The sequence below is a fragment of the Dermacentor andersoni genome, chromosome 6 (genome assembly GCF_023375885.2).
Source record: "Dermacentor andersoni chromosome 6, qqDerAnde1_hic_scaffold, whole genome shotgun sequence".
NCBI lineage: Eukaryota > Metazoa > Arthropoda > Arachnida > Ixodida > Ixodidae > Dermacentor > Dermacentor andersoni.
The window spans coordinates 38,746,366-38,771,599 of NC_092819.1; the positions used below are offsets into that span (position 1 = coordinate 38,746,366).

The 25,234-nt window shown below is 47.7% G+C and overlaps 1 protein-coding gene across 2 annotated transcripts in view; it reads left to right on the forward strand.

The window, feature by feature from the left end:
• Positions 1–25,234, forward strand: part of LOC126521928 (glutamate receptor ionotropic, kainate 2) — a 358,762-nt gene that overhangs the window by 311,386 nt on the left and 22,142 nt on the right. For both annotated transcript variants that reach the window (XM_050170674.3, XM_050170675.3), the window contains exons 4-5: positions 17,121–17,372; positions 20,200–20,369. In XM_050170674.3, coding sequence (XP_050026631.1) covers positions 17,121–17,372; positions 20,200–20,369 — 422 coding nt within the window. The remainder of the gene's footprint in view (positions 1–17,120; positions 17,373–20,199; positions 20,370–25,234) is intronic.

A 25,234-nucleotide genomic window follows, 5' to 3' on the forward strand; every position in this document is an offset into this window, starting at 1 on the left:
TCCTTAAATTGTCGAGTGATTGAAGCATAAGAAGCCGGCGTCATGAACGAAAAGAAAACAAGGGAAAGCAAAGGGGGGCGAGTGAAAGAGAGATGGTTAGAGAAGGGAATGCGAGTTAAGTGCATGATTTAAGAAGGGCAGGACTTCTTGGGCAGAGTTGGCATCGCCATGAAAAGCAGGCTATAGCTTCCGCCAGCTATCACGCCGAACAACTAGGCACGCTCCGACTTCTCGCGCAAGAAGTTCCCTGCTATTCCCCGTCATTTTCTTTCTTTTTTTGTTTTTTTCGCCTGATGCTCACCCCAGTTCATTCCTTCCGCATTACCGAGATCTGGGCGCTTTATTGTGCACCATTATTTTGTTTACCGTCTTTTTTATCGCTGTTATTGCGCTGTTGTGTTCCTTTATTATTATTTAACACCCCCCCCCCCCCCCCCCCCCGGAGCATAAGTCCTGCACCGTCACCCTTTTCTTTTTCGCGGTGAGGGGGTGAGAAATTTCCATTATGGATGATTGAAGACGCCGCGGCTCTCCCGACGCATCGCTCGACAATCCCCGCCTGGCTTGAGCGCGTTTTCTTTGAGGCGCCTGAAAAGTACAGTCAGTTCTGGGCGCGTCGGGAAGCGAGAGGGTGCGTTTCCACTGTGACCGGCATTCCATGGAAGTCGGCCGCTCTTTTCATTTCTTTGTTTTTCTGTTTACGTTTTCTGGCCTTTCCGTGCCCGTATGAGCGCGTCTGCCCTATCTGCCAGGTGCCGCAGTGGAACGTCTGGCAAGCGGTGTGTTCGTAGTTGCAAAGCATCGTGCCAATGCCGCTAGAAATGCAACGATCGCGGAGCCGGGTCGTTCCGGCAGTCGTTGGGTTGAATGTTTGGCTTGTTGCTGTTGTGTGGACAGCGTGGTTTGTACTCAGCTGTTGTCATTGTCGAAAAGCTTTTGTAGATAGAGAGATAGAGAGAGAGAGAGCGAAAAGATAAGTGAAAGGCAGGATGTTTAACTAGGACTGAGTCCTCTTGGCTATCCTGCAGGGGGGGGGGGGGGGAAAGGGAGGAAAAGGCCAAGAGAAGGAGAGAAAATCACCAAGTGAACTACACTGCGGTTGCCAGCATAATGGAAATTATTGCGGCGCGTCACAGATGATTGATCAGTTCGGTCGCCTTCAGGAATCGCAGCAGTGCTTTTGTGGCTTTCTGCAGCTGTGATATACGAGACCATGGTACCAAGACCTTGTCCAACGAGTACGGGCTTCCGTCTAACTTATTTGGAGCGATACGAAGTGCGAGCCTTTAATTTTCGACGGACCGGAAGCAGCATAGAAGTTGTTCTAGTTTCTTCGCCACTAGTCATTGTATGCGGTGCTATCGTACATTCATATCAAGGATTAGTATGCATCGGTGAATGCAACACCCGAATGTAAGTGAAAAAATAGTGTTCGCTCACTTAAGCACATACCAGATAATAGGCACAGTTGCCCAAGTTGATGGAGTTAACGCAAACACTATATTGGTTTTTGTAGAAATCTCGTATGTTTGGTAGGTTGCTGAATGATTTCTGCCTGATATTACCAGTTCTAGCTTTGCGTGATACGTGGTAGGTTGCCGTTATACGTTAGGTTCACTATGCATGCGCATCTTACACCCCTGCCTACCGCGCAGTTTACCGGGATCGTGTAAGAAATGACAGTGCCCAGACCAGTCCAGGTTCACTACCTTTGAACTGGATTCGCCCTTGCTACTTGCTGCCCACGCAGCAGCAAAAAAAAAAAAGAAAAAATGAAAAGAAGTGAAATCAGCTATTGCTTAGTCCCATCCCACGTTCACGTCCGAGAATTAGCGATGTTTCAGTCACCTTATTGAGATCGGCTGTTCATTTCTTTTTTTCTTATGCTACTAATCCTAGAGAGACAGCTCCATGCCAGGAAAGTGCTTTTATTTCCACCTAGCAGACGGTACCGCAGCATGAACGTACTTGGCGATGTACTATGCTCGAAAAAAGCTCAGTGCCCTTCCACTCTGTGAAGAAGGATGGCCAGCAAAGCTGTGTATGTAGGCCCCTTAATGGCGAACTGCACCTCCGCCGCGTGTCGGCCCGGCATTGTACTATCTTCGGGATCGGCCCACGTATGGGGAGTGATTAACGCCTGCTTCACCTCCGCCTCGGGTCGGCCCGGCATCTCACTATCTTCGGGATTTTTTTCTAAACGCGGACATGATGGTCGAGAAAGTGGCCCTTGACAGCTTCGCTGTAAACCCCAATTATTCGCTGCATCAGTGACTTGATTGCACCGTCTAGCGTGGCACGTGATGGCAGTATGCTAAAACACCTTCTCTTGGTATGTCTACTGTGGTTTCCCGGGGAAACGGCGCATGTGGAGAGGGCTTGTCGTATCACGTATCCTGGTAACGTATCACGCGAAGCTTAAACTTTCTGTTACCGCATATGCTTGGTTTTCCTTTACAATTTCAGTCTTTCACATTCAAGTTAAAAAATTATGGGCTTTTACGTGCCACAACCACTTTCTGATTATGAGGCACGCCGTAGTGGAGGACTCCGGAAATTTCGGCCACCTGGGGTTCTTTAACGTGCACCTAAATCTAAATACACGGGTGTTTTCGCATTTCGCCCCCATAGAAATGCGGCCGCCGTGGCTGGGATTCGATCCCGCGACTTCAGCTCAGCTGCCCAACACCATAGCCACTGAGCAACCACGGCGGGTAATAGTCAAGTTGTTGTTGCAAGTACATGCGCTGCACAATGTCCGCTCCAAAGGTCGATAAAGCTTCAGTGAAGGAGCAGAAAGTACACACACATAAATCCCATTTGCGCACTTTTGTGCTCCTTCAGCGTTCTTTTGTACAGCTGGCTGATAGGGTTCACCAAATTGAGGTCCCTTACTTCCACAACCCTCTAATCAATAGAGTTCGTGCAATAAAATATTCAACGGCTGACGAGGAAGGAGGAATGAAGCACGAATAGACGGAATGACTGGGAGGTTAGCCAGTTCTCAGACAGGATGTCTACCCTGTGCTAGCCTTCCGAGGCCATTTCTCTAAGCGATTTCTCAAGTTTTGTGTTTCAGAAAGATTGGGCGCACGTAGCAAGCTGAAACTTGGCACACATAATGCGCATTTTAGGAGGAACATGCTTGACGAATTTCTAAGTTCTAAGTCCTTTTGGTATGACGCAGCAAATTAAAAATTTTGTGCTGAGAATGTTTCTCGTCACTTCCGCAAGTACTAAAACGTTTGTGAATCGCAAGTCGAAGACCACAGGGCGCCTCAAGGTGTAACTTCGTAGGAATAAATTGCACAATGAAAGGAAGATGACCGGTAAACTTCAAAGATGTAGTCATGGTGAAGGCGCCGCATGAAACTGCGAAAATTGACATCGCTTCTAGTGAAATAAATTTTGAGACCATTGTTGTAAACAAGCGCGTCAACCTTCGGGCTTGAAACTGTGCGCACACGCACAAAAAAAGAAACTTTAATATTGACCCGCCATGGTTGCTTAGTGGCTTTGGTGTTGTGTGGCTAAGCACGAAGTCGTGGAATCAAAATAGGGGGAAAATGCGAGAACGACCACGTACATAGATTGATGTGTACGTTCAAGAACCCCACGTGGTCAAAATTAATCCGGAGTCCCCCGTTACGCGTGCCTCACAGTAATTTCGTATTCTTGGCACGTGAAACTCAAGCACTTAATCTTTTAAGGAGATGAGACCGAAGGCAAACTACCGGCTATCGTCAGCGCCGAAAACGAAGGACTAGCGATATTTACCTTGACGTTTCAGTGTCTGTTCCCCTGAGATCAGTCTATGCACCACTGTGTGGTTCGCACACAGCTGTTTAGTGGGAATGCTTATGCGCATGCGTAAAGAACTCATGACAGCAGCGGAAGCCAGAACGCTGCCCTTACTCCGGCAGAGCTGATTAAGCGGAGCGTAACGACGTTGGCGGCAACTTGGCTTCGTCACTTTTGCAGCCAAACCCACTTCGCGTCTCTGGAGACCTTCTAACCCTGCACGCGCGGTCCGCGTATGCGCGTCAATACCGTGACAGCGCGACGACGACAATGTCGTCATGCTGGACGCGCCAGGAGCATCTTTATAGTCGCTATCGCAATAAGAAGACAAAAAAAAATGCATGTGACAGAAGTGGCGGCAGAGACTTTAGCAACGTAACCTGTCCGATGCCTATGTAGACTTATTTATATCATTGCAAATTACCCTGTGGCTGTGGCCACACTGTGCCGCGCCAAGTAATAACAAATTTCAAGCAGTCATCGAAAGCGCAAGATGACGAAGACAGAGTTGAACACCCGCCGTGCCAGCTCAGTGGCTGTGGCGCCGGACATGCTGACCGCGAGGTCGCGGGACCGATCCCTGTAGCGACGGCCGCGTTTCTATGGGGGCGGAATCCAAAAGCGCTCCTGCACCATGCATTGGGTGCACGGTAAGAAAAAGGATGGTAGGAGGTCTAAATCGATACGGAGTGCCCCACTACGGTGTACCTCACAATCAGATTGTAGCTTTAGCACGTAAAGCCCCATAATTTAATTAATTTTAGGACGGAGTTTAAAAAATATTTTGCGCAAGAAGGTGAAATGGCGGGCAATGGGCCGGTATATTTCAGCGGTTCGTCTTGCCCGATTCTATTCTATTGTTGTCATCCATGCCCCACGCAACCGGCCGAATGTGATCATAAAGTATAGCGGAGCACCGCTCGGACCACTAACAAACCAAGAAAAAATGAACTTCTGAGGCTTTATTGTGCTAAAACCACAATCTCGTAATGAAGCACACAGTATGGGGGACTCCTGATTGATTATAAGCACCTGGGGTTCTTTAACGTTAACCTAACTTGAAGAATGCCGGCGTTCTTCCATTTCGCCCCTATCGAAATGCGGCCGCCGTGTCCGGGGCCAAACCCGAGCCCTCGAGCTAAGCGGCGCAACGCCATAGCCACTAAGCTACCGTGGCTTGTCCAGCCACGAAGAGGAAGAAAAGTTAGAATGGAGCCATTGCATTATACCGCCCATGTTTTTTTTTCTTCGTTACCACAGAACCAAAAGCAAATCTAAGAAATCGATGGGCCGGGGCAAATAGAGATACAGTGAAGACGGGGCTACATATGCTACAAGCACGCAACCTGCGCGCAGGTCTGGGAGTTGGAGCTCCACAAGCAACATCAAGTTCACTGACACTAGCATAGCCAAGAGAACCTTCTTTTAATGCGATCCGGACCGTAAAGACGTGGCGCCATCTTTTTCGACTGTGGCCATCCAGTACTCGTCGCACGCGCTCCTCCCTCGTATTGAGAGTCGCAGCGGAACGCAGATGCATGGTGTGTTCGAACATCCCGTTTCGCAACTTCAAACATCGGCTTTCTGGCACCAAATTTTAACTACCCTCCCTGGCCTTCTGGACCTACAAAAAACTGAAACACCAACAGAAAGTCTTCGCGCTGGAAATGAAGTACCAGCCGTTGCAGCGATGCAGCTGGCTTCACATAATCTCTTTGAAAGTTACCAAGACTTCGTTCATCTGTACACTGATGTCTCCATTATAACAGAAAGTTCATCATCAGCATTGATCACTCCAGAGCTGCACAAATAATGTGCTTGTTGATTGGGTCATGTTTCTTCTTCAACGAAGTTGGAACTTGTACCCATTTTAACAGCCATGGGCTTCACCAAAATGTCAAAGGCACCAAGAACTGACGGCGTCATCACTGATTCCTTGGGGGCTCTTACATGAGTTGAAAATGCCTACTTCGGGACAAATAGACGCACGTGCAACCGTACACTCTACTAAAAAAACTTACTAAAGCTACAGCGTTGAAACAAGATGTGGTATTCCAGTGGGTTCCAAGGGACTGCGGAATCAAAGGGAATGCAATGGCGGATGTGTTGGCAGAAGTAGCTCACGAAAATTCGGAAAGACGCTTTATTCTCATATGCCAGCTCGACACCCGGCGCATCTTACGAGATCTCAAACGAAAACTGTGTGTTCAACTGGTCCACAGAGAGCACAAAAGAACGGACCATATATGCAGTTCACCTACATTCCGAGTACCAGCTAGACCCTCAGTTTCCACGACGCTTCGACACCTTCTTGCATCGTCTCCACCTCGGAACTGCTTACACCAAGCACTTCTTATTCCGTTTTAAGCTTGTGATCTCTTCAATGTGTTCGTGCGGTGACGACGACGAGGATGTATGCCAACTACTACTCGATTGTCCCGAGCACACCACAGATAGACAGCACCTTGAACAACAGCTGCCTTTAATTGACTCTCATCAACCTTTCTCAGTTGCCAAGGTGTTAGGCGCATGGCCTTCATATGCGTATCAAACACCTATGAAAGCACTCCAACGCTTCTTTTAAGACGCCGGTATTTCTGGCGATCATTGACTACTGCGTCGTCAATAATTGGCTCATTCGTGCATTTAAAACATGTGTACACCAGACATCCATGGACGTCGCTGCAAATGAAAACTTCTAGAGAGACACTTTCACTCTTAGTGTGTAAGAGGTCTCTCTCTCTCTCTCTTTTTTTACTTCTTTTTACTTTTTACTTTTTACTTCTTTTTAGGGGAAGGAAGACGAAGTGATTCTTTGATAGAACGCTTGTGCTTTTGTCTCCGCTTTTTCGCTTTGTTTCCCTGCATTTCTGGGAGCTGCCGCTCCCTCCTTGCGGCAATGGATGAAGAAATCTCCGAGGACTTTCCTGATGTGCAGCCGTCAGGTCGGCTAGCGTCCAGGAAACGTGGAAGTGCGTCAAGCGATACAGACAGCGAGGCCACTGAGATATGTTCGGACAGCTACGACTCATCGGACGATGACTTCCAGGTCGTGATGAGTAGATCAGCGAAAAGAAGACTACTGCAGGCATCTTCGTCGCCAAGTGCTTCTACCGGGAAGAGTGCACCGCTGCGCTGGCCGCACACTGTGCTCTTTATGCCCGTGGACCCAGCGACCAATTTGCGGCTCCTCAACAGGCAGGTCCTCTCTTCCTTACTCGAGAGAATCGCACCAAATGAGATTAAAGACGTGCGAATAAACTCGCGGAAAAATGTCCTGGCAGTTGATGTGCTACATCGCAGTGCCCTACAACACCTACGTAATATAACTGATATCGACAAGGTAAAGGGGCGATCAATGATCCCTACAGGCGGCGATGGTACTGCGGGCGTCATTTATGACGTCGACGTTGCCATTCCTAATGACGACTTGCCAACGCTGATAAAGCCAACGACAGAAGGCAATTTCATTACAAGGATTTCCAGATTGGGAAACACACGCTGTGTGAAGATTTTGTTTGAAGGAGACAGCCTTCCTTCCCACGTCAAAGTAGGACATGTCCGCCATCCAGTACGACCATTCGTGCCGAAGCCCCTCCAGTGTTTCAAGTGTTGCAAGATTGGCCACGTGAAGGGTGTCTGCGTGAACAGCGTAGTGTGCCCGCGGTGCTCCGAGTCCCATTCAGAAGACGCCTGCAGCGCACATGTTCTAAAGTGCCCTAACTGCAGTGGTCCTCACAAGGCCTCATCAAAGGATTGCCCGCGGATGCGGAAGGAATTCACGATTCTAAAACGCATGGTGCGAGACAATTCAACGCATCGAGAGGCTGCTACCGCTGTTCGGCGACGTCGGCATCGACACCGAAAACGTTCAAGAAATTCCGCAACTGCAGATAGGTACACGCCAGCTACAGTCAGAAGGGCTGCCGCATCTCCCCACTGCGCCACCAAGACAGATACAAGGAAAGCGAACAAAGAGGAGAGGCTCGCCCGCCCTGAAGAATGGCCTGAGCTACCGAGGGCACGACTCCCTACTAAGTTACCTCAAAACGCACCGACTGCAACGCCTTCTGCGACTGTTGAAGCGACGCTGGCTGATGATCTCCAGGTCATCAACATTCTGCGGTCGCTCATGAGTGCCATTCGCGTTATACTTACCAACATGAAGTCTTCGTCTGCGCAAAGCGCACTACAGGTGTTGGACACTTTGAGTCCAGTACTTGCAGCTCTTGGTTAAAATCATGGCTCTCCAGAAGCCGTCGTTTCGTGACGAAGTCCGAAACGCGTCGATATTTCAGTGGAACGCCAGAGGACTGAAGTCACGCATGTCGGACTTTCGACAGTTTGTGTTCACAAATAAGTTCCCGGTCATCGTCATCTGCGAGCCCCTATCAGATAACATCAGACTGTCCGGGTATGAGTGTTTCATGTCCGCCACCCACGGAGAATGCAGCAAGATCATCGTATTCATGCGACGTGATCTTACGTATGTCCATCACCCAGTGTCGCCAGACCAAGAAAACCAATACGTCTGTCTGACAGTGAAGAAAGGCAAGCTCACTTTCACATTAATTGGAGCCTACATATCGCCCTCAAGTCGGTTGGACTGCGAGAGATTACGGCAAATCACCACAGCGACTCCGCAGCCTTTGGTGATTACTGGAGATTTTAATGCCCACCACCATCTCTGGGGAAGTTCTAAGATAAACTCGAGAGGCAGAAGATTAGTGTCATTTGCCTCCAAACAAGAACTGTGCTTGTTAAATGATGGAAGCCCCACCTTTCTACGTGGAACTGCCTACTGTAGCTGCCTGGACCTGACCTTTGTTTCACGCTCCTTCACTAGAAAGGTCAGGTGGTTTCCGGATATTGAAACGCGGGGAAGTGACCACCTACCCACTTATCTTAGGGTTGAAGGGTTGACGGACTCCAGGTTAGCCGCCGTCACACAATGTATCGACTGGCCAATGTTCAAGTCAATTGTCGAAGACGGCTGTCGTGATGACTTGTCCACTAGCCTAGAGGACATCATAAAAGGTGCCCTAGAGGCTGCGAAACATTCGCTTCTGAGAACGTCTACACGCACCGAATACGACGTTGAGCTAGAGAAGCTTCGTGCAATTCGTCGTCGGGCAGAGCGAAGATACAGGCGCACGAAGTCTGTACATGACTTGAGGTTGGCCAGAAGAACTCAAAAGAAAATTCAGCGTCGCATGGACAAACTTGCATCACAAAGATGGAAATCATTCTGCGAATCTTTGGATCCACGAAAACCATTGTCTCACATATGGAGAACTGTTCGTGGTCTCCGTGGAACCCCTCAGCAGCGCCACCCTTTTAAGTCTTTGGCCCTTCACCAACAATGCAGCGAGATTGACGTAGCGGAAGCTTTCTGCAGGAGGATTGCTGGCGAAAGTAGCTGCGCTGGAACATCGACGCGCCGCCACTCACCAATTTCACGCGACTCCCGCATGGATAGTCCTTTCTCCATGGACGAGCTCGAAGCTGCACTGGCCTTGTGCAAGCGTTCATCTTCACCAGGACCCGACGGTATAACCTACCGTGCCCTGTGTAATCTTGGCGATGAGGCTCGAAAAGTGCTCCTGCTCCTGTTCAACAGCTCCTGGCAGACAGGTACGGTTCCCCAAGAATGGAAGACCAGTCGCCTAATTCCACTGCTCAAGCCTGGCAAGTCGCCTGTAGACATTGCATCATACCGACCAATTGCGCTTGCCAGTTGCATCGGAAAACTAATGGAGAGGATGGTTCTAGCACGGCTAGAATGGTACCTCGAACATTACCAGGTATATCCAGATGCAGTGGCCGGTTTCAGGCGTGGCCGTTCTTCCATAGACAACGTTATCGACTTGGTGACGTACGTCGAGCACCAGAAGTCCTCCAAAAGATTATCTGCTGCTCTGTTTCTGGATGTTAAAGGAGCGTACGATAACGTAACGCAAGAAGCGATTTTCAACGCGTTAGAGGCAGTAGGACTTGGCGGCAAAGTATATTTTTGGATAAGTAGCTACCTACATAAGAGATCCTTTTTCGTACTTACCGAGGATGGCCCGACCTCCCAGCATTACAGTAACCGTGGGGTGCCTCAGGGCGGAGTACTCAGCCCAACGCTCTTCAGTCTAACACTCATTGGACTCGCCGACATCCTGCCAGGCACCGTTAGGCTCTCCATCTATGCCGACGACATTTGCATTTGGACGTCGGCTGTGACGCGACTGCAGCTTCGCGCGCGGCTTCAAAAGTCAGCTACTTTAACATCATCCTACCTTAGAGAATAAGGACTTCGTATATCATACGAGAAGTGCGCAGCGGTGGCATTTACCAGGAAATCAATGTCACCATACGTGATATCCGTGGACAGACACATGATCTCGTACAGCACGAGCCACAGATTTTTGGGGGTGGTCCTTGACAAAAATCTCTCCTGGACCCCTCATGTGAATTATGTGAAAAAACGCCTGACAGGAATTTGCCATATGTTTAAGTTCCTTGCAGGAAAGACCTGGGGAGTGCCAATACACTCTATGCTGCAACTGTACAGGGTCCTCTTCATTGGATTCCTGCGGTACAGCCTACCGGTCATGTCCAACACCTGCAGAACTAACCTGAACACAATCCAAAGCATCCAAGCTCAAGCACTCAAGATATGTCTCGGTCTACCGCGGAGTGCGTCAACGACTGAAGTTATTGCAGTCGCTCAAGATTTCGCTATTAGAACGCACATTAGCATTGAAACAATGCGTGTGCACATAAGACACTTCGCCCGGACCCCTACCCACCACCTAGCAAGTCTCCCAGTAGATAGGCCCCACACGACATTCAGTGCGACTGTCTTCGCGCACCGTGCCTCTTTCAGGTCAGGTTACACACCTGCGGCAAGGCCTTCTATTCCTCCATGGTGCATGCGCCGTACTCAAGTGAACCTTACAGTCCCAGGACTTCAGAAAAAGTCGGACTTGCCATCATCAGCGCTCAAGCAACTAACTTTACTTCTCTTGTACGAGAAATACAGCGACTGCACACACGTCTACACTGATGGATCAACTACATCAACCAGTTCCGGCGGCGCTGTAGTTATACCAGCAATGGGAATAACCAAGCGGTTCAGGACTTCCCATGTCACTACGTCTACAGCTGCAGAGCTCGCGGCTCTCCGCGACGCGCTTCAATTGATAAATACTGAAAGTCCTAGAAAATGGGCAGTCTTCTGCGATTCAAGGCCGGCCTTGCAATGTGTGCATTCATTTCTCCGACATGGAACTCACGATCAGCTCACGTGCGAAATCGCGGAACTTGTCCATCACTTAAGAGAAAAAGGCCATGATATCTCTTTTCAGTGGATACCAGGTCATTGCGGTATCATTGGTAATGATGACGCCGATAAGGCAGCTCGGACGTCAAACCAAGAAGACCGCTGCGTCCCGATTCCGCTCTCAAGGACCGACGCCGCGAGACAACTTGGCATTCTGGCAAACACTATCTCCTTAGCAGAGTGGAATACCGTACATACAAGGCGCACAAGACTGCACCGACTCAACCCGTCACTTCAACTCAGACCTCCAGCCGGTGTGCACCGGCGTGAAGCGTCTCTTCTGTGTCGGTTATGGCTTGGAGTGGCCTTCACAAATGCCTACTCAGCACTAATTGGAATGGCTGATAGTCCTGCATGTGATGTTTGCGCATGCGAGGAGAACATTGACCACATATTGTGCCATTGTCCTCAATTTCAAGCACAAAGACAGTATTTGTCCGACACATTGAGGAAACTAGACGATCGTCCTCTGAGTGAACAGACAATATTAGAGCACCGTCCCGACCGATCATCGGCTCAGAAGGCAGTGAAGGCACTTTTGTGTTTTCTCAGAACTTCTGGTTTGCTCGAGCGACTTTAACTGAAGTGCTATCCGTACACGTACCTACACCTTCTCTCTCCCTTCTTTCTCTTCCCCTTCTCCCTTCCCCCAGCGTAGGGTAGCCAACCAGACTATTGACTGGTTAACATCCCTGCCTTCCTGTATTCTTACCTCTCTCTCTCTCTCTCTACTTCTTTTTAAATTTTTATCTTGTATTATCGATCAAGCGAAAAGGGGTAGCCGTTGCCAGCAAGCGGCGACAACTCCTCTGTTTATTATTATCTTAAATATAAAAAAAAGGAGGGTATGAGATTTGAAGCTTCGGCTTTCTCCTCGGTGTTCGGATAAGGCATCGGATTAGGATGAGTCTTGGGCACTTGCGTGTTACTCGCGACGGGAAAAAAAAAATCCTCCCGGTTGTACAGGCGTCCTTCGGACAGCAATCAGGTGCTCGGGGTGCTGACTCTTGCGAAAAGGTAACAAGCCAGCAAGGAGGGGGGGGGGGGGGCGCACTCGAGGTTCTGCATGCAAATCACGAAGTGCGCCTCAACATCGAGAGGAACGCCTCTCGAATCTTGTAAGAGCAGCTCGGTGCGAACCGGCCGTGAGACACTCGACGCCGCGGGCTGCGACGGACGACTCGGTGCACAATCGAAATCCGCTGATGCGTGCAACGCTGAAAAGAGAGTGTACGCCCTCCCTTCTTTATTTCTTTTTTGTTTGTTTGTTCGTTTTACTTCTTTCGAGACTTGCGGAGTTGTGACGCAACCAAAAGTGTTCATATTTTTTTTCACCCTCGCCGAGGATTTGGTCGCTCCTTTGACAACCGAAAGGGTTTCGAGCGAAGATTGAGGAGGGAGCTTAAAGGCTCGCTTCTGCTACCGTATGGAGTTCCAGAAGAAAAAGAAAATCGAAAATCGTGCAACCGTCACTTCTAGCACTTACGCAGAGACGTTGCGAAACGAGACGCAAAGGGTAGCGGATTTCGGAATCAAGAAAGAGCGGCCGTTGTTGCGAAAGGCATAAGTGCATGTTTTTAGAGGCTGCGCAGATTTGTAGCTTCGCACTATGCGCGCGTGGCCATGAACGTCGTGGCCATTTTCAGGCTACGGGGGCTCTTTGTGCTTCTTCGACGGGCGTCGCGTCGCTCTCACATAAATAACGTTGCACTCGCGCAACCGGTAGTTTGACCTTTGAAAACTGACTTCGTGAGATCTCCTACAAGGCTCTTTAACGATTTTTGATTTCTTTGTTTCGGTTCCATATCGTAGTCTAAAGCGACGAAACATTTCGAGATGCACAACTAAAAAAGAAAAAAAATCCAATTTTGAATGCACGATGTTGCTGTTACTTCCTTCCATGGCACCCCCCCACCAAGAAAATAAATGGAGAGATGCATACGGATTTATATAAAGGTTTAGTCGCGACGAGAAGGTAACAGAGTGTGAGTGTTGCTGTTCTTTTTTTTTTGTAATTGCTTACTTTTGGCTGTGAAGTCGTGACAAAGCGAATCTCTGGTGTTCGGCTCAATCAACGTTCTAACGACCTTCGAAGACCACAACGGCGCCTGCCGGATGAACGTGGCACAACCAGGCGACTTGATTGCAGCCATTGAACACATTGCAAACAAGGCCGCATTCGCGCTTTAACACTCTTTGTCGTCCGAACTCCCATCTTTCTGAAACTCGCCGAAGGGTCAGTGGCCTGCCAGTTTGCTGTCTCGCCACGTCGGAGGCCCGCAGTAGAGGCTCTAATCGCCTAAATGAAGTTGAATTTCTCTACATCTCGCTGCATCCCGCTTAGGCTAGCCCTCGCTGACTTGAACGAGGAAGGAAGACGAACGGTGATTTCTTGCTCCTTGCTGATCGCTGGTTAGAGCGATATTCCCAGTGTAAATATCTAATCACTGATCGCATCTGTTGTGAATTTCAATCTGCTTTGACGTTCCGCGCTCAAACGAGCTATGAAACAGCGGCAAGAGACATCTAGTCATATCGTGCGACTGCTTTTCGGCACTCTCGTGTCGTTAAGAAGAGGCAACCTGCAGAACACTTCGCGCCCGCTAGACACAGCTCTCCATAGTGAACATATATTTCGCTGCCGGAGGTGCGTAGTAAACCGCCAAGGCCTTGCACAAACTATTCCAAACGCATCGTGCAAGGTACGTATTTTGGCTTGCATGTAGTGATGTAGCGGACGCGAGATTTTCTTTTTCTTTCTTTTCTTATGTGGCTGTCTTCACCACAAGGGTGGTTTGCGTAGCCGATGGTAATCTTTGTTATATGCCTCTTCGTGACTTTGTACGTTTCTCAGATGACCTTTTTGAAGAGTCATTCCAAAGGTTATTGCTTTTCGTTGTCCTCTCTCTGACGCGGCCCTTTGGTTGACAGCGTTTGGCCAACCACTGCGTTAAATTTATTACTAGGTCTAATTAGCACTGACTTGGGATGAGTAAGATACGTACTACATGATTCTTGCACACTGTACGAGCTGTCGCATCTCTTGCTTTTTTTTCTTACAATATGAATTTACTTGAAGACATTTGAAGCTTTCCTACAACCACGCGAGCGAGCGTGGAAACAGATCAGCTGGTATAGGAAAAAAAAAAAAACTCTGTGCCCTTCCACCCTGTGAAGAAGGATGGCCAGCGAACCTGCGTATGTGGGCCCCTTAACGGCTAACTGCACCTCCGCCACGGGTCGGCTCGGCAATTCCCTATCTTCGGGATCGGCCCACGTACGGGGAGTGGTTATCGCCTTCGTCACCTCCATCGTGGGTCGGCCCGGCATTGCGCTATCATAGGGATTTATTCTACACACGCGGACACGATAGTGGTGAAAGTAGCGCCTTAACAGCTTCGCTGCAATATGTTTACAAAATCGGCAGTGAAATATTTGCTTGTCTTTGAAATGCCGTGACACCAGAAAATGTATAAAAACGCGGCCATAGCTAAGGCCAAAGGGAAAAAAAGAAGAAAAAAAAAAGAAAGGAACTTGCCAGTGGAGGGAAATGTGGGCCAGTTAGTCAGGCCGCCTCCTTCAAATGAGAAAGGAACGTAATCCTCACCGCTTTCCTCCGAAGAATTGGATCAGTTCAGTTTGCCGTTCACGTCGGCAACTAAGGAGATAGCGGCTGCTGGCGCATTCTGTTGGCCCTTCAGATTCCCTAACGTAATCCTTTATGTTCATCACATCATTCTCTGCTGCTTACCGTCAGACTCGAATAAATTGTTTTACTTCTTTACTGTGTGCGTGTGGGTGTGTGTGTTTCTAGCACGACCATGTGTATTTTGAAAGAACGCACATGGCGAATCATTGGATACGAAGGAACGCTGGCGTCGCATGCATCAAGCGCGGCAAATAGGACGCCGATGGCTCTCTTCGAAGGCTCAATTCGCTTTGTTATGTATTCTTTTGAATGCGCCAAGTCTATGTTAGCACTGAGGATTGTAAGGCCATTTTCAAAAGACCTTAAGGCCCCCTACTCCCTGCAAGCAGTTCAGATGGCTTTCATGGCTTAGTGTCTTCAGCCAGCCTGGCCATCGTGTACGTCTCCATTTCCTGCTCTTCACTCTTCGCTTCTTTAAACCAGCCTTGTGTAAGGTTGAACTTAAGTTGTCTAGCTTTTTTTAATTTCTTAGCTGCTCAATTTGCACATAACAATGATGGGGACAAGAAGAAAAAAAAAACATATCACCGTCGCTGTTTTCAACAGAAGGAAAAGAGAATTCGGTAATGTCCTTTCCTTTCATTCTTAGTTCCTACGCTTATTATACTATACAAATATACATTATACAAATGTACATTACACAAATATTACGGCCAATATTTCTCGTCACATGTGTAAAAGTTGTCTTCGTAAGCTACGACACTTGTTCAGGTGTCGTGACTTGCCCCGACAACTAAGACTAAGTGGATGTGATGGGTTTGTTTTGCACTGTGCTCTTTCTTGGAAGGTGCATACCTTCTATTGAAAGTGTTCTCCTTTACTATGCAACCAGACACACCGGTAGTTGTCAACACAGTGCAGCCATCAAGGAAACCGGTCTCAGTCACCACTTTACTAAATAGAAGTGTAGCCCTTTTGAAATGGCAAAGTCACTTCTTTTCCAGCTCCGGTGGAGAAACGAAGTATTCGACATTTGCTGTACAGTTGCTAGCATTGTCCTCGTCCTAAAATTGTAGCCTTTATCCTTCCACCACCTCTCCCTCATAAGGTGAGGCTTATCAGCCAATTTTGGCAACTTTTGCAAAATGGGTCTTTAAAAGAAAATCCGCTGTTGTTAGTGATGCCTTACAAAAATTAAATACATGGGTATTAATTATTGAAGTCTACAAGGCATCTACAGATAAGAAGCCTAATGGCTGTACACTTTTTTTTGTTATTGCCTGCAAAGTGCCTCCAATTAATTAGAAATACGACAGCTTACGGGTCTAAAGCAATTATCTAAAAAAACTTTTCAGTTACATGAGTCAGTATACAGTCGATATATTTCATATGCACGAAGGAATATATAAATAAGAAATGGGGTTTCTAAGAAACCCATAGGAAAACAATATATTAGACATTAGACATTATTTATTTCATTATAAATTTGTATATCAACATAAGCAAACAACTGTTGGGCCCATAGCCAAGGCTAGTGTGGGCCTATGTGGTATACATGCGTATGTGCTGCGGCGATCAGGACAGTGATGAACAAATGCGTATTGATTATACATAATTGTACAGGATGAGAAACAAGAGGGAAAAAAACATACATCAGTGCAACAATACAATAGTATTACTGAAAAAATATCACCACAAAGACAGAGCAACATTCTTAACTAATTTTTGAGAGATATAATCTGTTTATGGAAAACAAAAAGTTACTGGCACTGTTCACTTCTATTGGTCAGGCGTTCCATATTTTTGTACCATGATACTGAATTAGTCTTTGACCGTACATATTTCGGGTAGCTGGTAAATTGAAATCACAAATCACAAATCACAAATATACTAAATGACAATGAGTGATTGCGACATATTAAGTTATTCACTAATATAGCAACTAGTTGGCGCTTTATAATGATATTCACATTCTAGCATCGGAAAGCACGACAGTTGACCCACAGGGGGAATAAGAAAACGCTTTAAGAAAAAAAAAAGAGAAATATAGTTTTTACATACGTTAACTGCATACTCGCATACATGCATATTCGCATACGTTCGCATAGATGCATACTCGAAGAGGTGGAAGGAACAGCGTATTGAACAGCGAGGATACGACAGCAAGAAAAAATAAATTAGAGCTTGTTCTGTCGGCTCCGTGACACTTTCCGCATCTGTGGAGTAATTTGTTGAGTAAACTGCCTGGATAACGTGTCGTTGGGTTAGTCCTAGCGAAACTGAACTGCCCACCATACACAGCTCACTGCTCTCACCGTGCGTTCGTTGCATTCTGCGCAGCCTGCAACCTGATCAGCTCGGGCGTGGTGGCCATGTTCGGGCCCAACGATCCGATGATTGGCGCGCACATCCAGTCCCTCTCGGACTCGCTGGACATCCCACACATTGAAAGCCGACTGGACCTCGAGCCTGACGTCAAGGACTGCTCCGTGAACCTGCACCCGGACCCTCAGATCACCGGCAAGTCGATGCGAGACCTGGTCCAGTACCTCAACTGGACACGCATCGCGGTCCTCTACCAGGACGACATCTGTGAGTCGAAACACGCGAGCACCTTCTCATATCACGCGCGCTACCTTGCCGATGTCTAGAACAGGAGTGCAGATGTGTGTTAGCACGACGCTCGTGCAAGCTGCCCCTGACTTCGCTGCACGGTCTATTGAGATGAAGCGTGAGCGTGCGTCCCCCCCCCCCCACCTCCCCCCTGGCTTCGTCGTTTTCGCAGCCAAACACGCTTCGCGTCTCTGGAGACCTCCTTATACACGTAGGCCGCGCATGCGCCATCTCGATATTGTGACAGTACAACCGCAGTGGCGCCGGCGGTGCAAACACTCCACGAATGTTTAAGCTTCCGTACCACAGAAGGGGAGTTATAAAACCTGATAATCACCTTGCGCTGAAACTTTCCCGCTGACGGCAGCGGCCGGACTAAGAGGCTAGTGAGCGGATGATCGATAGTTACACCACTGCTGCGATAACCGGAATGTATATTACATGTCGTAGGTCATTTACTTTTAAGGGCGGCCGCAAATTGATTGATTGATTGATTCAAGAAATGCAAAGGATGGCTTTTCACCTTATAGGAGCTCGAAAAACAAAGAAAGCATGCATGCTGCGAGGAGCAGGATGAACTGGTGACAATTGGAAAGGTGCAATACGCATTCACGAGGTGCTTCCGATCGCTTGTCTCGAGGAAAGACTTCCCGAGCGTAGTTTCATACAATAATAACTAGAGGGAACTCTGGCGCTAGTGTCTACGGGAGCTGAAGTCGGGGCGGTTCAGCCAACAATGAGGAATCATGGGAAATACATGAATTTGCCTAAACTTCGTCCTTGTGGCTTCAAACGGCTTGCTGACTTTGTAAACTCGCAATTGTGAACACAGTGCTGTGTAGTAAATAATTAAAGGCACATAATTAAAATGGACCGACGGTAGGATTCAAACACAGGACCTTTCTAGCAGAGAAGCACGGTATTGAAACCATTACGCTACGGACGCATGCCCCGAGAAGAGCCATCGAACACCCTTATGAATTTATTGTGCGCAAGTCAGTGCGTGGAGACGTTTGGGGAGTTTCGATTTGTCCACCTCGACAGGCTGAGCCGGTGCGATTATAAGTGACTGTGTGTGTTCTCAGAGTATTTTGCACTTATAAAATTATTGATTGCTCTTAAATTCAGCTCAATGAAGGCAAATAAAGCGTAATAAACGAAGTCGCAAGACTATTTCAAGCCGCAAAGCACGAAGATCAGACAAATTCATGTACTTCCCATCAATCCCATGATGGCTGAACGATCACAGCGCCCGAGTTTCTTGTAGTTATCATTGTAGAAAACTCAATGTGCCGAGATCTGCAAATATTAAACTGCAGCTATCGTAATGCGACGAGCGGGCATGCATTACGCTCGAACGGGTCAGAACCTAGAAACAATCGCCAAGCTTTGGCCTTCATCATATTGTCTTATCTTTTGTATTGCGAGTGCCGTTACTGTGGATGGTAATAATCTAGGAGATGGAATTACATCATGAAGCCGGCCATCGAAAGCAGGCTCTCCATGAAGTCATCCGCTTCGTTTTTTTTTTCTCTCTCCAAATGTCGATCCAACACGTGACACAGCTCGGTGGACTCGGCCCATTATGCTTGCTTCACCGCTGGTTTTAATTGACGCAAAATTGCTTGGGCCCCTTGCCAACCGCTCTGTGCACGTTTTGTCCCGATATGATTGAGCAACTTCGCTCGTCGATTGCAGCACATGCATTTATCATCTTCGTTGCGACGTGCAAATGCGGCAGCCGCACGTTGCTGTCGTCCGCGTTGCCTTTTCAGAAGAGTACCCACTGTGCTTGGCTGGCGCGGCGGTGGAAGACACTAAAAATATTCACGACATGATCACGTGTTGGGCCGACTCTCTTGGCTTCAACTGTGTGGGGCAGTGCTCCTTCCTACCTCTTTCGTTCATCCACGGCCTTTTCTTTTACTTCGCTTTCATTTCGGCTGTTGTCGGTAGCGCCAGAGTGGTAAGTGAGACTTGCAGTGCTGCATGGTTGACGGCGGGAGCCTATGTGCACCAAAGATGTAATGATCACGAACAGCGGGGTTTCCACCTCTTCAATCTACCACATGTGGTGGTTTGCACGGAGCATCTCGCTTGTTGGTAAAACGGTTGCTTCAGATTTGCTTACTGCAGTACGAGCCGCAACATTTTAGATTTAGTTACGACAATCACATGGGACCACTTGAATCTGCTTGACCTTTCATATGCTTGTTCTGAAATGATTAACTCCACCGACTGTCATATTTTTGTGAATTTGCTCTTGCTCATTCCCGGGACAAGTAATCTAGACACTTCTCTCTTCTAAAAAAAAACTGCGCACCTTCATTTACCTACAATGGGAAAGAACATAACGCATCTAACAGTCTATAAATATTTTTGAAATATTATGAAAAGGCAAATATAATTCACACAAAATAAGGTCACGTTACATCTAGCGCCCAATCGTGAGACGTAATGCAATTTTCTTGCCTTCTCCTTGCTAGGCGAATACTACCAACTGCATTGCACATATTTGTGAACGAGCTAACGAACGAGCTAGCAAATGGACGAGCGAGCGAACGAACGAAACAGTAAATAAAGAAAAACCAAGCAAATTGGTCAAATTTTTTATTATACTTTACTAGGATACATTGACAGGCCCTAAGTCGAGTGACAAATATAACCTCTCGTCGCGTGTATTGTACGCTTTTGTCTGCACCTTCAGCTAGTAGCAAACACTGCAAGTGCGTCTCTAATCATTGTCGTCTGTGGCTGCTGGGAATATAACTGCTACTCTCTATTTCTCTCTCGCCTGAATTCGCAGCACTCATCAGCCTCCAGGAGCTGGTGCGGCCGTTTCCACCCAAGAACGTGCAGTACCTCTTTCGAAGGGCAGAGAACTTCACAGCGACGCTGATGGACATCAAGAGCCGCGGGATCTACAGCATGATTATTGACGTGCGACCCGAAAACCTCACCGCTTTCCTCAGAGCGGTACGCGCACCTGCGTTATTTACGCAAGCGTCTCTGTACATTCTTTCAGTAAATGACGAGCTTAAAGTTCAGGTGACATCGTAATAACTTTAGTGTTGACACTGAGCATTACATACTAAAGCGTCCCGAATTTTAAGCGGGGCGCAATAAATTAATAGAGGAGCTCGAGCGTGAAGCGGTACCACGCCCAAATGCAAATGATATTTTGTTCCTGCGAGGACATCGGACGTATAGTTCCTCCGCGATACGGTGTTGGGAAGTGAATGGTGAGCCGTGTGGGTCGTCGAGGTTCGGAAAACGCGCAACGAATTGGACTCCGTGCCAATATCTTTTGATGCCAGTTGTTAATTGCACTGCGAAGTGCTTGAAACCGTGTCGCGGTTGACAGGTGACGTTCAGGCTGAGCAGTTGCCGGCAACTTTTGCAAGGCTTGCTTCACATGCAGCAAGCAACACCTTTTCGTCCTCCCCTTCCTGCAGTGGACTTAAAGAATCGGACCAGTTGGCATTAAAAAAAGCGTGAAAACGTTCCTGCAGAACGGTATCATGTTCTTTTGAATGACTTGATGGGTTAAGTCCTGCGAAGAGAGAGCCAGAATAAAGGGGATAGGCAGGGACGTTAATCAGAGCGGAAGATCCGGTTTGCTAGCATACGCTGGGGAGAGAAGGGAGGGGGAGTTAAAGTGACGAGGAAGCAGGTGCACATTGCAGTCTATCTGCATAAGAGAGCCAGTGACTCGGTTTTGCTGAGTCTGTTCTTATTTTACTTCAAGGGAACAAAATACCGGGGCTGATGACATCTTAGTGGCGATAACAGCACGTGCAAATAACAAGAAGCAAAGAGGCAACGAAAGGCAAAGAAATAACAGTGTAATAGCTTGCGCGCAGGGCAATGCGTTAAGATTGCGGTTTAGCGAAATGCACTCGAACAGTGTTCAGACGTCTTCACAGTTCCGTAAGCGCCAGCCTGTGTGCACCTGCGCAACGTTCAGTGATTAATTTCAAGCCGAAATAACCAAATGGTTCAAGGGCTGGCGCTGTTCAACATTTTGTAATCATTTGCACGTACCGAGCTCACTAAAGTAAGCAGTCGGAAGAACAAATTACACGAAAAGCCAGGGTAGGGCTGACTATCAAGTTAAAACAAGAAAACTATAGGAAGGCAGCCACTCTAGGTGTAGGTTCTCGTGAGATAGCGTGCTGCATAGAAGTAGAAAAAACTTGAGCGGGTAAAATTATGTTGGAGGACCCAACTAATTCTAGCTGTAGTTTTCACCGCAATAGAACCTGCTGTGAAATGGGTCTAGCTCAAGCGGCTCGAGAGATGAAAGCGCTGTTCACAAACTTTCGTTCGAAAATAGCGACCCCCACTAGAAACGAGGCACATATCATAAACGAAATTAGGCGGCGTATCTGGATCCTTATTTACGAAGCGGTCTGCGTTTTCTACAGGTGTTCGTAGCCACAATCAGCAACTAATTATAAAATTGAGCATGTTATTGGCGAAGGCAGCCGGTGAACGATATCCAGCACATAACAAAAAAAAGAAAGCTTTGTCCTTGACTAAGAGTGTAGTAAAACATAAATATGAAGCAACAGGCTAGCTATACTACTCCAAAAAGGGCGCTAATATCTAAGCACGATGTCACTTCAATGAATATAAATTAGCTACATTAGCCTAACCAGGTCCGTGTGCTGGGAAGCTTCGTTAGAAGGGTCAGGATTAGCACAGACGTTGGGGCAAAGAATATGAAAATAACAACAAGGAAAACCATACTACATGTGTGCCCACTCTACGCCTACACTTTCTGAGCTCGCTCCTACTTGTTTTGGTTTCTTTTAGGCGACAAACACGAATACCGACTCCACTCTGTGGACGTAAAAACAGTGGACCAGTCATTGCTTGCGACCTCGCCCACCGTTAAAAAAAAAAAATGAAGAAAAAACAAAGCAAAAATAAACAAGCCAACTTAATTTGGCATTCCCGACACCATACGGCGTCTGTTAATTGCCCCCGAATCGCCCTGACTTTAATTTTTGCGCTTTGTTCTTCAATCGTAGGCGTGTGTCGGTCGCATTAGTCACGCATGCGCAGACAGGAGCGTGCATTTAACTTTCACACTTGGAAAAACGGGAAGCGAGAAACCTTACTGGCTTGTGGCTTGATCACTTCGCTTCGCTTTAACCTTCCATGTTCTGGCTCACGCCCTCTCACCCGCCTCCCTTCTCCCTCTCTCTTTTACTACGTACTCCCTCCGATGCTCCGTCTTCTTTCTCGCAAAACTGTGCCTTTAGAATCCCATCAACAGCAGCGCAGTGCTCAGGCTTGCTTCATACGCGAGTCGCTCTCTTCTGTTCTGTTCTTCTCTACGCAGCCAGCAATTAGGACGGCAGTCGTTAAGTTAATTGGGCGTTTTCTCTCCACGCCGTCTTTCTTTCTCGCAACGACGACAGTCTCCAAGCGAGACTTCCTAACAGCGTTGTGACTTTTATTGCGTCCACGTATGCTGCCCGCGTTTCGTTTTTCTAGTCCCTCCTCCCTCGCCCACCCCCCTCGCCCCCCTCCCGCTCACACACACACAAAACGCACGCCTGGCCATTGACTAGATCAATTGAGCGCACTCTGTTCTCGTACCCGCTGCTCGAGTGGGAAGCGCGGTTCTTTGAAGCAACCGCGCTGCGCGACCGAATGGGCTTCTCGAGAAATCACGAAAGGCGGGCACCGGTCGGGAAACCGAGTTGTTCTTGAGGAAGCACCTAGGGCAACCGCACTCCTCGAAGAAATCGGTCCTGCGGCTCCGGATAATTTCTTCTTCTTTTAGCTTCGATGGAAGTTTTTCATTGCTCTTGAAAAGCCCATTCGATCGGCTCTATACGGATCATCGTTTTCATTCAACTGCAGCTTCTACGTAACTTAGGTTTTTAACTTTATCCGTATACCCTCCGCTGTGGCTAAGTGGATTCGGCCTTCTGATGGTGACACGAGCAAGTGGGATCGATTGAAGGACGCCACCGCCGCTGTGGGTGCGGCGCGCAAAAGTGCCCCTGTATTTCGATGTGGGTGAACTTTACAGGGACCCTGAAACGATATTGAAGGTTTTGTGCAAACGCACTGCGTCGTTAGGTTAGGTCCTTCAGATCGTCATTTGACACATCTAAGTGCTCCGCGTAGAGCGTGTAATTTATTATAAGATTTTAAAAATGTGCATCGCTGCCGACCGCAGCACCCTTGAGTTTTCAGCTGCCCCTGCCCAAATGACGCCAGGTGACCATGTGATGCCAGTAGGTCGAGCCATCCGACCGGCTGCCCAGGGCGCGTCATCGATAACTTTTCGAACTTTATGGTGAACAAATGTTTTTCGTAATAGTTGGAAGATTAGTTAGTTTGTTTCCGTAAAAAAGCAAGTAACAGAAAGAGAACGCAAAAGGACAATTTATCAGTACACTCAAGCACTTTCGACACTCAATAAGTGTCGTCTGCTTGTGTTACAACGTGCTCCATGTTGACGCGAACTGCGCGGTCAGTGCTGGTTGGTCTCAAGCTTTCTTTTCGGGAGGACCGACTACTCAGAAAGAAATTCAGTTTTGTTCGGCATATTAATGTATCATTAAAGCCCGGAAATTGTTTGGAATAGCTTTACGCTATGGCGCCCTTAATTACAGCAGTATTAGCTCTTTGTTTGGCTGATTAGGCTCTGCGCCACCAGATGGCTGGACCGTGCCGACCGATCAGGCCGCTCACGTACGTCTGCGTTAAAGCTCCTTCATCACAGCAATGGTAATATGGCGGGCCTTTACGCCTACACCCATCCGTCAAAACGACCAGCTCGCCTGTTGTTACCGGAGTACCGGACACGCTTGGCGCTGCGACAAAATGCTCGCAACGCACACGCTCCTTCAATAGCTCTCGCTTGGGATCGACTCCCAGGTGGCTAGCTGAGAAATTTGAGAGGCCTAGCGCTCTGCCTTCAAGACAACCGGAAGTAGACGACACTATGCTCAGCTCGCCCGGTGAAGGCGGAGCTTAGCCTCGATGACTCGGCGAATGAGTTGAGGAGAAAAAAGCATGGCTATGAAGGAGGGTAATTTGTAATCGTCCGTAGATCTCCATAACATGAGATGCTTCACACAAATTGCAGTGCGAATGTTTTACTGTGACTGTACGTTACGCGTCTACAAAATTTGTCCGAAACGTTTCAGGGACCCTTTAAGAAGAGCAGGCCATCGAAATTTATAGAATTCAGATCTGTGGCGTTATACAATAGCTCACGCTGCAAATTCAGGACGTAAACCCCATTCGATGCTGTTGTTAGTTCTATGTCTGAATTGGCATCCCAACCGTCAACCTGACTACCATCCACGGCAGTATAGTCTACACCATTGGTCTCTGCTGAACTTTATTGAAGGAAACAAGCTATAAATTTACACATAAGGTCAGTCATAAGCTCACAACGTGCAAATTTTCGAATTAGAAGAAAGAAAAGAAAACATTCTAATACATCATTTTTGAGGTCTCCTTTCGATGTGTCAGGAAATAAACTCCTGTTTTGCATCGTTTAATTATTTACTGAGACGCGACTAATTTGCTCATCGGGCATCGCAAGACGGTTCTCATGTGATAATGACAAAGGAATGGGAAAGTAAAATGGTGAGGTTGCTTTTATAAGGGACAAGCTAATTGCATGGCATTAGTTTACACATTTGCCATATTCGCAATGCTAAATGTAACATAGCTTGTTATCTTCACGAATGCTCTTTCGTGAAGCGCAGAAAACCACAAATACATTGAAGCAGGGAATATTGGGAGGGAGCCAGCACATAGTACTATCCAGCTGCCGAAAGTGCGCTCTCCTTCAGCGCTGTGAA